The sequence below is a fragment of the Sinocyclocheilus anshuiensis genome, unplaced genomic scaffold (assembly GCF_001515605.1).
Source record: "Sinocyclocheilus anshuiensis isolate Anshui unplaced genomic scaffold, SAMN03320099.WGS_v1.1 scaffold1144, whole genome shotgun sequence".
NCBI classification, from domain to species: Eukaryota; Metazoa; Chordata; class Actinopteri; order Cypriniformes; family Cyprinidae; genus Sinocyclocheilus; species Sinocyclocheilus anshuiensis.
Genome location: NW_015551101.1, coordinates 810,352 through 824,368, shown reverse-complemented (window position 1 = coordinate 824,368; position 14,017 = coordinate 810,352). Strand labels below are relative to the sequence as shown.

The following is a 14,017-nucleotide window of genomic DNA, read 5'->3' as shown; positions in this document are numbered from 1 at the left end:
GTGTTCGTGAAATAAATGACAGAGGATCATATATGTGTGTGTGTGTGTGTTCATGAGATAAATGACAGAGGATCAGATATTTGTGTGTGTGTGTGTGTGTGTGTGTTCACGAGTAAATCTTCCACTGAGTAAGTCAGATACACTGGGAACTTGTGTGTTGCTGTGATTCGCTGGCTTTGATGTCACATCGACCCGCACGTCGTCATCATCATCATCATCATCATCCAGGTTGCGCGTGTGTTTGGTCGCCGCTGTCCTTGGTGCTGAGCGCTAGACGCATGCGCAAGGACTTTAGACACACTAAATATTATTCATAACACTGTAACAGTGAAGAGTACAGTAATCAATCATATTTTTAGAGAATGGTATGTCTTTGTTATTTATTTGAACTGTTTTGTTGTACATCTTTGTACTCCAACTAGGTTTATTTGAAAGTCAATTTCTGTATAGCCGATAGGCCTGTGAGTTTCTTGCCAACGACAAAACCATCATTGCGAATTAACGGCATGCTTTTTAGCTAAATTCAAAATTTAAACAAAACAGCTATTGATCAAAACACTTCATGAGGAAAAATGAAATAAAATTGTGAATATTTGTGCACACAAATATCAAACCATTTCTTTGGTCAATACAACAATTTATTAACGATCGTTAATCCACCTCAGCGTTCATACCCATGAGCAGCATGCAATGATCTCCTATAATTCTTTCAAAATAATAGGTGTGCAGGACTGTCGTGTAATAAAATGCCATTAACATTATAGATCTGGCAGCAGTTCTTCCATATGGGCTTCTGACGAATATGTCTGGTGTTGTTAATTCATCCATTAACCCCATAACTGTCACTCACATTTTTGAACATAGACGTGAAAGTGCACAATTTTTACAATTCATGAACGAAAACATTTTGTAACATGATATTGATGTACCATTTTCATGGTAATGCAATGTTTGATTTTAAAATGGGTTTCAAAGGATGAATTTTGAGATTTCAAGTTTTCAATCGATATATAATTTCTGATGATTTCTAAAGTGTGATAGAGAAAAAGGCAACAAAGAAGACTTTTTTTGACAAAGGTCAGAACTCCTGTTATGATGTAGATTTCTGAGGTGCACGCTTGTCAAAAATTAATCTATTACTTTTCCTACATCATTTTTAACAAAAACATTGGTAAAATATCTATTTAGGAGTCTTAGACCTTTCCAACGATATATCGTTTGTCATGATTCGATTATTGTAATATAGTGAAGTAAACTTAGGCGTCCCACTGTCTTGTATGAAATTGTCTTGTTTTAAATCGATTTTCGTTTCAGTAATACAAAAAAAAAATGAAAAATTGCAATTAATTTAACACTGGCGGTGGTCACATTGCGTGACACCACGTGATTCTGCTACTTAAAATGTCATTTACGGCTAAAATTTAATTTAAGTTTTTGTAAATTAAACTTACATTCTTAATTTTAATGATTTGGGTTTTTTAACAGCAAAGGTTGAGAGAGCTCTCTCTCTCTCTCTCTCTCTCTCTCATTAATTCATACGTTTGTTACAGGTATTTATAAAATGCTATATTTATTTATATGGATATGTGATTATATATACATATGTATTTATTATGTTTTAAAATGTGCCTAAAATGTATGTATATGTGATGTAATGTGCATCTGATGTAATTGCCTCCGCGTTGTACACTAGATGGCGCACTTCTCACACAAAATATCACTGACATCACACGTGTCCTAATGTACCTATGTGTATTTTTAGTTTACTATGGGATTAATAGCAGACCCTGTCATAAATGTACTTTCTCTTTACAGTAACTCACGACATGTCTCAAGAGAAAGAAGGTTGTCAAGGCGTTGCAGAACCTAATGAAACACAAAAGAGCTCCCTTATGTCAAGCACACAGCAGGGGAGGGGGAGAAGGTGGGAATGGGTCAACTTAATGAACCCATAATGGGTATGAAAAAACACTCCATAAAAGAATAAAACACTTTAATGATGTCTCACGTTTAGGCAAAAAGTTATTTGTTTAATTTTAAGTGGCAGTTTTTGACTTGACATTGTGTGAACTTTTCATTGTCCATCAAAACGAATGAATTTGAAAAGTATTGATTTTTTTTCTTCTTTTGAATAAGTATTAACTCAGTCATCACTTGATTTTATTTCAAATTTGGCAGCATGAAGTCATTAAATAACAATGACAAATGTTTATCTGAAACAGCAGTTCACTCTTTTACTGGCTCTGCTTAAAAAAAGTTATTTTGCCATATTCACCAAAGCCTTAACATAGTTGTTATTATTTTAATGTCAATATGTGGTCATATGTCCCTGCTCAGCTTCTCTCATGAATGATTCAGAAAGATTAGTTTCCATGCTCACAATAAACACAGCTAACCAATCAAATATAAGGTAGATGTAAGGTATATAATGATGATATTATGACTCTGTTACATAATTAAAAGATGTATGATATCATTGTAGATTGTGATACATAAAATAACAATACCATGATAAATATTGTTACTTTGGGTGGAAGGGGGACATTTGTTATTATTTATTTATATTTTATTGTAGAAATACTGAAACTCCACATGACATAAAGCTGTAAAGATTTTGTTTTTAAAGCCTACCAGGGGTTTTCAAACTGGGGTCTGGGGACTTCCAGGGGGCCGCAAGGGAGTCTGTGAAAAGTTTTAGAAAATAAAATAAGTAAAAATAGGTTTACACTAATAATCTCATTATTTGGTGATTAATAAATAAAAATTAGATAAGTAAATAAATAAATAACATATAACAGTGTGCATAATATTACAAGTAAAAAAAAAAAGTAAAAATGTAACAATAGAAACTACATATTCCACATAGTTTTAAGTCATTTTGTTTTTAGTCATATTTTTTGTACAATAAACTATACACATGCCTTTTAAATTTTAGGATCCCATCTAAAAGATCAAAAATCTCCCTTAGAGGAGTTGACAGCTCTCTTGGTGAGTCGACTCTTCTGGAGCTTTATGGAATCCAGCATCGACTCTTTCCTCTATCGAGACGCAGCGCTGCCAATCGGAGCCGAGCCGAGTAGAGTAGAGTAGAGTAGAGTGGAGTGTAGTAGAGTTGTGTCCCTGTGGCCGCCATTAAGGATGCGACCAATGTATTCAAACAAACCAGTGAGAGACAGCTGAGCACAGCACAGCCTCTTTTAACTGTACTTTTAAACCAGAACCTTTTACTTTCATCGCCAGCTTCTCCGTGAATGGCCGCTGATGACAGTCCGGCGAAGACCTGGAAAGGAGCGAGTGATTTTTAGTGAAATTTGAAGCTGAACTCTTTCTGGCTTGGAACTGTTTGTTGCTGCCTCGCTTAGCCAGGCTAACCTCGGCTAGCCTGATGTTATGCTAAGCTAAAGGGGAGGGCTGTATTCACTTCCCTACCCACTCGGTCTGCTGAAATTACATATTGTTTGATGTAACAAATCTGGGGGGAGAACAATATCTCATCGCGGATCATGGTAAATGCGCGCAGGACGTTTTTAGCGCAATTTGTCCTGGTAAGTGAGTAACCTCTAGCGGAGTAATAGCGGAGCTAAGCTAATTAGCTCGCTGGACGCGAAGCCGTCCTGCTGATTGTGTCCAGTAAATGCGCGCAGGACGTTTTTAGCGCAATTTGTCCTGGTAAGTAAGTAACCTCTAGCGGAGTAATAGCGGAGCTAAGCTAATTAGCTCGCTGGACGCGAAGCCGTCCTGCTGATTGTGTCCGAGAAACGGAGGCCCGGTCCAAAACCCATCGCATTATCTGTTCCTGGGATCTAAAAGAGAGGATGGCTCGCCGGACTGCGTTTTGATGATGAGTTCTTGTTTTGTACCCAACGGGGCGAGCCTGGAGGACTGCCACTCCAATCTATTCTGTCTGGTAAGAGATCAACTGACTGAGGGCCAGAAGCCATTTTTAGCCGGCCAGTCAATCAAGGCCTGTTGATCTTAATACGAACTAAACGCTGCCGGTTTTTAAATATATATTAGACATTCAGGTGTGTGTTTGCGTTGTGTAGATGGAGGCTGGCGAGTGAGATACGGCTTTGTTGTGTTATTTAGGTCGAGTTTGCTAACGTTGGTAAACACTTGCTGAGCTAACTGGCTGACACAAGCTGCAAGTTGTTGGCATGAAGTAACTTAAGTAGAAAAACAGCTTTAGCGAGTCATGTTGAACAACATCAACAATCAAATCCAGGACACTACAAGCAAAACCGTTTATTTTCATGCAATGGCTCGTTTTGAGATTATAGGATGGTTTGCTTTCATAACATACCTTCTATCACATTTGTGAAAAGAAAACATCCAAAGTTCAGTCTTTATTTTATTACACTTTGTCTATCTGAGCGTGTAGGATTCAATTATAATATATTATTTGATCACATTTTTTTTTTCTCTTCTGCACTGAGCCAAAAATCTCCACTTCACTTACATAAACCAAAGTTTACATGTTTTCCTATCTGTATTCTGAACTGAAGGTTTTTACAGAGGGGTTTTTGTATATCATTTTTGTTTATATATCATCTGGTTTTTATAAAAATGTATTACTAAAAAACATGGTGAAAATGTATTTTTATATATATTTTTGGCTGTTGTCTGTGTTTCTGATTTATGGAGTGATAAAAAGATGTCAGAAACGCCTACTGTAAAACATACAAAGAGACAATTTTATATATAGCACATATAACAATATAGTACATACATATTGTTTTGGGTGCTTTTTTGCAGTCAGTTGTTTTTCATCATGACATTTTATGTAAGTCAAATTTAACTGTCCCAAGTTTAAAAAAAATAGTAATTTTCTGAGATGGAAAATGAAAATAGTGACACAATAACTGCATTTCCACATTGCGCACGTATCTAGTTAGAGGTGTTTGTTTATATATTATTTTCTTGGTTTATATAACATTTTATTCCTAAACATGGTGAAAATATATGTATTTTTCTGGCTGTTGACAATATTTTCTGATTTATGGAGTAATAATAAGAAACCCCCTCTGTAAAAACCTTTAATATGTCAACAGAGTGAACTAAATTTGAATGTTTCGCTTTCTGTTCTGGAAAGGTATGCATATTGTTGTATATTTTATTAGATAATGGCTCATTTAACATATAACAACATAACATTTCAGAAACTTTTAATAAAAAAAAGTACAGTGATAAACCAGCTGGGGAAATAAAGTGATATCTATTTGTTAAAAGAAGTTGAGGTAACTCTTCATGTCACATTATTATAATTCCTGATATTTGTAAACATTGTCAAGAAAGGACAGGTCATAATAGCCATTTAGCTTTGATGGTGCTTTCTGTTTTGTTTCTGTTATGAACTAGTCTGATTATCTGCTTGATCATACTAGTAAAGCTTGTTCAACGTTTTATATGTAATGTGTGTTAGAATAGAAGTCTCTTTTTCCTATATACACCTACATTAGTTTCTTCAATTCGTGGTTGTAGAGTAATCTGTAAACAAGTGCCAAGTAGTCATGATAAGCTTCCTGTCTGCCTGGCCTTTTTCACTTCCTTCTTGCACCAAAAGCTCAGATATATTTATATGGACATATTAGATAAACTACTTACATTACACTAATCCAGGTCAGACTGTGAACTTGTTTACATTGAACAGGTTATGAGTGGAAATGTCATCTCATCTTTGTTTGCGGCTTATTTTAGAATTGGGGCTCAATTTTACATCAACAAATAAGTGTAAAAACAATGCTTTCTCCGCAAAATTACTATTGGTTTCAGTTTATATTTTTAACCACTGTAACACATCTACTAGTTGCTCAGCATAATTATTAACCATGTGAATAAAGTTAATCTTTAATGGTTTTTATAACATTTTTAAAAACTTATTTTAAAGTCAAGACACACTTATTGCAAAAGCTGCAATTTATGGGACAACAAGGCAATTTCAGTCAAAAAATATTGTGTGAGATTATAATATGCTTTCCCTTGTTGGATAAAATGATTTTTATCATCAGTGCACATGAAATAATCTATATTGTAGAATGAATCTTGGACACACAAATGATGCATATGAGAAAACTTTTCAGATACTTACCAAAGTGGCCCTTCTTCAGTTGAGCAAAAGTCAAAGTTTTTGAGAGTTTAATGCTGACAGTGAATTTCAAATAGGCCTATATGTTGATTCATAATGTGTTAGATGGCATCATCTTGCATTAGTCACAGAAAAACTTGTCTACATTTATCAAAGTTGCACAATCAGACACTTAGATTGCCATTTTGGCTGTTTTTGCATATGCATGCCTATTAACCCTAGTGGAGTTGTCGCTTTATCACTGGTTGCTGAGCCGTCCCACATGATAGATTTTTCTAACACATTCTCCCTGTCTCTTTGCCTTCAGGCTGACCTCATCGGGATCAAATGGAAGTGTTTTGTGTGGCAGGGCCCCACCTCGTCCCCCATCCTCTTCCCGGTGACGGAGGAGGACCCCATCCTGTGCAGCTTCAGTCGCTGCCTGAAGGCAGATGTGCTGAGCGTGTGGCGGAGGCACCAGACCCCGGGCCGGCGGGAGCTCTGGATCTTTTGGTGGGGAGATGACCCCAACTTTGCCGAGCTCGTCCACCATGACCTATCATGTACGTCTGCTTGCTTGTTAAACTGACACATGCCTTCCAAACCAGAACATGTGCATACACAGTTAGAAATACGTGTAGTCAGAGATGACGTTTTGCTTGTCAGAGGTTAAGCTGTAGACTGGAGGTGTTTTTCCAGACATTAGTCATAGACCGGTTATTGATATTGTAGTTGTTGAGGTTTGCTAACTGCATTAATTGCAGTTGCATCAAAGCAAACGTATTTAAGGATTTTAGTATGTCTGCAGTGAGACTTTGAGACTTTATTTTTCTTGATATTTGCATAACAAATAAAACCTTACTCAATATATAAGCAGCTCTCATATGAAAGAGGAAACTGTAGTTAATGATGAAAAGTTAACGATACTTATTTAGATTGGCTGGCTTGGCTTAATTCTTTTTTTAAGGTGTGACTTGACATCTGTTTCTCATCCACCTTTTATTACTATAATAGCTCGATCAATACTTGGTCAATAAAGAGCTAAGTAGGGTTAATTTCCTGGTTCTTTGTATTATTTGTTCTCTTATAAAATCTCTTTCAACAACAAACACTCTGAGATGGAGCTATAGGCAGGGCTCAACCTAAAATCTGAGTTCCAGATCAAATCAGACCATTGATGTGTTATTGTTGGCTAACTTAGGTGAAAATTGCAAGAATGACTTGATAATAATAGTTTTTCTATGAACCAAGACTATAATTATAAAGAAATCATCTGTGTGCTATGTTATATTTGTATAACTTCATATAATTTCTAGCCGTTATTGCCTAGTAATTTGTTTGTCTAGCCTCACATTAAATAAGAAATAAACTCAAATTCAAAATTTTGGGATCGGTTAGATTTTTAAAAGTCTTTACCCTCACATTTGATCAGTTGTATTGCTGTATAAAAGTGTCACTTTCTATCATTAAAAAATGCAAATAAAAGTCTGAACTACGGTTCTGACGTTGTAATACATCTTTCTTTACCATATACATTATGATTAACTAAGAAGTGATGTGTAGGGTCTTAATTGGGGCAGCAGCAGTTGAGCATGTGGATATAATAGAGTACTGACCTGTCCTCTGTGTCTCACAGGTAATGAGGATGGTTCCTGGGATAGCGGCCTGACCTACGAGTGCCGAACGCTGCTCTTCAAAGCCATCCATAACCTGCTGGAGCGCTGCCTCATGAACCGATCCTTCATTCGTATCGGCAAGTGGTTCGTCAAACCCTATGAGAAGGATGAGAAGCCTATCAACAAAAGGTAAAAGAGACGTTGAGCAAACGGAGGCTGCTGTTTACGTTTTGGTGATAACCTGGTGCGTTTTCATGCCCAGCGATGCGGATGCATGCCGTAAGCTGCGGCATTTAACAGCATGATCCTCATTGTTTGTCGCAGCAGACGAGTGACATCAGGCTATTGGCATTCTTGTGTGAGGAAGAGCCCCTGCTCTGGAAGCCAGCGATTTTTGTCGCGTAACCTCCCAGGATGCTCTGTTTGTTTGCATGAGAGTTGCACCAGAGCGTGTCGTCATCCTAATGAAGTGCCTGTCTTAAAGCTGGGGTAAGCGATTTTTAAAAAACGCTTTAGAAAACTGATTCGGGCCGACTAGCAAAACAAACTTGTAGCCAATCAGCAGTAAAGGGCGTGGCTACTCATGATGTGGAGGAGAGAGCGTTCAGTGCACATGACAGACATTAGCGAGCCGACCGACAGAAAGATAGAGATGGCGGATAAAAAACAAAAATGGAAAACGTCTGCGGAACAAAAGAAGGCTTAAGGCAAGAAGTAGGACCTGTGTAAATATCGGATCAGCTTTCCAGTGCTGGAGAGAACTCAAGGAGCGGAAGGCCTGCGATCGGACGCCAGGTTGCTTTGTTTCTTCTTGATAGGTGAGTGACACCGTGTCTGCGCTGCGCAGCTAAAGTCTGTCTAGTACACTGGACGCGACAAAGCGACCTTTGAAAATCATTTGAAATTTGTGTCAATACGTCATGAATAGAACGCAGCAGCAGTTTTCTGTCGGGACTTGTCTTGTCATGCCACGCCGCATCCAGTGTAGACATAGATATGTATATACAGATAACCGTTGCCTGGGTTGTGTACGTATGTGTGGGGCGGAGCTATCAAAATAGGGGCGAGACCCTTTTGGGGTAGGGGCGTGTTTGTTTTGGTGATTTCAAATGTCAACATTGGCTACCAGAAATCGCTTACCCCACCTTTAAGTGAAACATTCGAATAACGTAGGGAGGGGCAAAAGATGCGGTCCGTTTAATTGTCTGTCTCATTTGCATAGATGTAATTGGTCCCCTCAGGGCAGAGGTGTTGTGGTGTGTCTGTGGGTGGGAGGATATGGCTTCCTGCTGTGGGTGTGCACACAGTGCACTTGGTGTCAGTTAAGGATGCAAGAGCTGGAAAGTGTGGCTGCTTCCTCTGTCTAAGTTTTAATGAAGAGCTTACTCTTCTCACAAAACACTGACTGTGCGGTTTCACACTAGGTAGGTCAACAGACCATTTCGCTTTCACTTGTTCAGCTCTGCCTGAACTTGAAAAGATGTCAGACATCCAGAGTTCTTCCTAATAATCATTTGTGGCTCATGGTTTTCTGGTGCTTTGTTTTTTTCCATAAACAAGGCAGATAGGTGAGCTTGGATGCTGTTAGGTCACATTGAGCTCTGAATATACACTACCGTTTAAAGGTTTGGGTTTGGTGAGATTTTTTTTTTATTATTATTTATTTTTGTATATTTTTTGAAAGAAGTCTCTTATGTTTACAAATTCTGCATATATTAGATCAAAAATACAGATAAAAAAACAGGATTAGTGTGAAATGACTTTACATTTAATATATGTGACCCTGGATCCAAGATGGCGGCGCGGTCGGACGCAGCGGCTACTCCGGGTCCCAAAAACGGTGTTTTTATGTCTGTTAGTCTCGTTTCCTCGTCTTCAAACAGTCTCATCTTATCGCAAAATCAACAGATAAACACTCGGAAACACATCTATGATCAAAATGATGCTACCTCAACTCTACAGGACTGCTTTCAGTGCACAGATTGGAACATGTTTAAAGAGGCAGCCACCTACAACAACCACACAGACATGCAGGAGTACACTGAAACTGTGAGTGCTTACATCAGAAGTCAGTAGGCTAGCTGTGTATAGGTACAGTGTTTATGTGAAGCATCTGTATAGTCTGTATTTTATTAACTTATGTATAGGTAAACATTTATATATATATATATAGTATTTATAAACAAAATCAGTCAGTAGGTTAGTTGTGTATAGTTTTTTACTGCTTTACTGTATAGGTTTTTACTGTTTTACTTCATTGTTGTATGCCTGTATTTATGTAACAACGTGGTCCTGTGAGGCACGACATTTCGTTGGATATTTTTCTTACAAAAACACATGGATTCGCTACAGGGGGCCTTTATTCACCCCCCGGAGCCATCTGCGGCACGTTTTATTATCTCAGATTCCAGATTTTCAAATAGTTGTATCTCGGCCAAATATTGTCCTATCCTAACAAACCATACATCAAGCTTACTTATTCAACTTTCAGATGACGTGTAAATCTCAATTTCAAAAAATTGACCCTTATGAAAGGTTTTGTGGTCCTGGGTCACATATATGTATTTTCAATTTTAATAAATTTTAAAATATTTTTAGTAACTTATTCCTGTAATGCAAAGCTGAATTTTCAGCATCATTACTCCAGTCTTCAGTGTCACATGATACTTCAGAAATCATTCTAATATGCTGATTTGCTGCTTAAGAAACATGTCTTATGATCAATAATACTGAAAACAGTTGTGCTGCTTAATATTGTTGTTGAAAAAACATTCTTCTTTTTTTCAGGATTTGTTTGATGAATGGAACGTTTGAGTATTTTGATGTCTTTACTGTAACTTTTAATCAATTCAATGCATCATTACTGATTCAAAAGTATTAATTACTTTAAAACAAATCATACTGACATCAAGCTTTTGAATGGTAGTGCATACGCTTTGGAGTGCCATCTGTCTGTGTGAGGTTTGTAGTGGATTGCTGGTGGCGTGTCGTAAGGACACTGCTAAGAGTGCTTGACAGACATTTGAGGAATGCAGGCTTCCCCATTTCTCTCGCTTTCTTTTTCTCTCATTCGTCCCTGGCATTGCACAGCGTGATGTTGGCGCTGTACCCTCTGGTGTTACCAGGGGTCATCACTCGATCCCTCCAGGGTGAGCATGCATGCACTGTTGGCTTAAAGGCAGGAAGTGATGGTTCTCTGCATTGGTGTTACTGAATGAGAATGGGCTACAGTGTTCAGGCATGCAAACAGAGAGCTACCACTGTAAAGTTCTAGAAAGTCAGATTGTAAATGCCATTAAAGAGAGCATTGTTTGTCTGTAGTATAAGTATATTTACCACAGAAATCAAACAATGACTTTGAATTTTATATATATTATTTATATTTATATGTTTTAAATATACAAGGTCCAAAAATGTAATGCATCGATGAATAGTTCACCATAAGATCAATAACATGCATTTAGAAAGTTAGACAGGGTGAATTTCCATTACAATCTGACTTTAAAGCTTCTGAAGAAGCCTCAAGTCATTATGATTTTAGTGTTATTAAAAAAAGCATCCTGAGCAGAAATCCCACTTATCAAAGAAGTTTCTGTTACCATGGAAACAGAAATGGCGGCAAAAGAGCTCATCAGCAGCTGCCCACTCCCATGAAGCATTGCAAATGACATAATTGTTTTCCCACACAGACTAATTGTACATTTTTATCCTTAATGATTAATAACGTTTTGATTGTTTTTTGCCATACAGCATTGCATAGTTCATTCCCTTCTAAAAGCATTTCAGATTTTCTTTAAGAATCAAACAATTCTTCAGAATTTAGGCTTCTGGAAAAAACAAACAAACTGTGGTTTCGGTTGGTGTTTCCTGAATGCCTGAATTTGATCACTCATCATCTGCATGTTCGGTTACAATGTAACAGCTGTTTACTCTAGCCTGTGGGTCACACATTCACAGGTGTTGGGTTGTTAACTTTGAGAATGTGTTACAAAGCAAGTGTGAGATGTTCATTATGTGTTCTAGGACTTAATTAAACACTTTATAAAACCCCAAAGTTGAAGTCTCTGATACTCATGGATCTAATGTTCTAGTATTTCCTAAACCTTTTCATAGTACTCCTGGTCAAGGTTCAGTCACTAACTGTAGCTCTCCGGGCACTAAGCCTGCAAACACGCTGTGAAGACCTCAGCTGTCAACACACCATTCCCAGAGACCTCCAGGAAGTGTGCTACTTTCTCTTAGGCTTTAACTCTAGACCCTCGAGTAATCCTCCTTTTGTTCCTCCTCCTTTGCAGTGAGCACCTGTCCTGCTCCTTCATGTTCTTCGTACATGGAGACAGTAACGTGTGCACCAGCGTGGAGATTAACCAGCACCAGCCTGTCTATCTGTTGAGTGAGGAGCACCTGACTTTGGCCCAGCAGAGCAGCAGCTCGGTTCAAGGTAGGAGCGTTGCTGATCAGTAGACTCAGATGAAATCTGCATGTACACAAAAATCATGCCTTGTTTTCATTTGGTTGATACTCTATATTTGTATCATGCTTATTTCCTTTGCCATTATCTAAATCTCACTTAGTTAATTTTTAATAACACTAATAATTTGTTAAATGTACTCTTTAGCAAATCTCAAATATCATTTTTTTCAGGCTGTACATTATATTATTAGTATAATATACACTGCCGTTTAAAGTTTTGGAGTCAGTAAGAGCTTTTTAAAAGAAATTAATACTTAGTTCAAGGATGCATTACATTTATCAAAAGATTTGGGGTTAGTAAGATGGGTTTTTTTTTTAAGAAATTAATTCTTTTATTCAAGGATGCATTAGATTGATTGATTAAAAGTGACTGTAAAACTGTAAACATTTTATAATGTTATAAACGAAGACTATTTCAAATAAATGCTGTTCTTTTGAACTTTCTATTAATCAAAGAATCTAGAAAAAAATCCCGGTTTTCACAAACTTTTTGAGCTGCACAACTGTTTTCAACATTGATGATAGTAAGAAATTTTTCTCGAGCACAAAATCATATTAGAATGATTTGTGAAGGATCATGTGACACTGAAGACTGGAATAATGGCTGCTGAAAATGAGTTACATTTCAAATAAAATTGAAAAATAGAGAAGTTATTTCATAAAATAACTTAAATTACAGTACTAATAAACAGTAAACAATACTATTGTTTCTATTGTTGCAAATAAATGTTTTTTTTTTGTTTTGTTTTTTTCTTTCAAAAACATAAAAAATACTGATCCTAAACTTTTGAAAGGTAGTGTTTAGGGCTGTGCGATTTGGGGGAAAACCAGGGCAAGTAAGATTGCAACTCAAGGCTGGCAGTCATGCATATGCTCTGGAACGGAGTAATATCGCGTCCACATCGCAGGCTTTGCGATTAGGAAATCGCAACGTCTCAAATCGCGATTTCGATTCAATTTCGATTAATCGCACAGCCCTAGTAGTGTTCCTGTATGTTGCAGTTGTTCTACTAATTCTGATTTCAGATTTAACTAGAATCTACATTTTACATTCATGGCCCTTTCCTGGCTGTTGGCCAGAATAAGCTGTAATGTGGACCAGACTTAAGTGTCTATGTGAAAATAATGCAGTTAACTCATTTGCAGATTAGGTTTTTTTTTATTGACTCGTGTGCATTAAGCCACAGTTGTATTGATATATAAAAGCGGAAAGTTTAGTGTTCACCGTGAAGCACATAATGACAGTAGACTTGAGAGGGAATTTTACGCTTTGGTGTTGAAAATGAAAAGATGACAGGCCCTCCCCTTTGTTCTGTTGTCTTTTTTTGTGGTTTGTCATTGCCTCAGCAGTCAGACTGGTGGCAAACACATGTTTTCTCCTCAGCTCAAGGGCACAGGCCTACATTATGTTAACACCTCTGAGACGCTGCTTCTCTTGTGGTAGTCATTATCTCAGTGTAGCCCCACTGTGGCCCTGATGAGGTGTTTTCCAGATTCAGTACTTCTCCGGGTTTCAGCTTTGTTACATCATCACCACCGTTCCCTCCAGGGTGCTGAGTTCACAGGCTTGTGACTTGCATTATGGCCTGGAACACTGTTTTGCCCGGAACAAGATGCATCTGTGTTTCTTCTCAATCTGTTCTCCTATGTCCGATCAACGTCAGTCCTTAATCCACCTTTGGAAATGCTGTTATTCCAGGTTAAAAACAATATTAAGCTCTGATGTGTTAATAGCTTGCTGTCAAAACAGTTTCAAGTCATTCCATGGTTTTTGTAGGACTTGTATTAAGAGTAGGGATGCACCAGTATCGGTATCGGGCCCGATACTGAGCTCCTGTACTCGTACTCGTTAAAATGCCCCGAT

The 14,017-nt window shown here is 37.6% G+C and overlaps 1 protein-coding gene across 1 annotated transcript in view; it reads left to right on the top strand.

Moving 5' to 3' along the window:
* Positions 1–3,660: 3,660 nt before the first annotated feature.
* LOC107662782 (mediator of RNA polymerase II transcription subunit 13-like) overlaps positions 3,661–14,017 on the top strand; it is a 55,909-nt gene continuing 45,552 nt past the window's right edge. The window contains exons 1-4 of the mRNA XM_016452881.1: positions 3,661–3,907; positions 6,393–6,627; positions 7,701–7,869; positions 11,976–12,121. Of these exons, the coding sequence (XP_016308367.1) occupies positions 3,839–3,907; positions 6,393–6,627; positions 7,701–7,869; positions 11,976–12,121 (619 nt within the window). The 5' untranslated portion in view covers positions 3,661–3,838. The remainder of the gene's footprint in view (positions 3,908–6,392; positions 6,628–7,700; positions 7,870–11,975; positions 12,122–14,017) is intronic.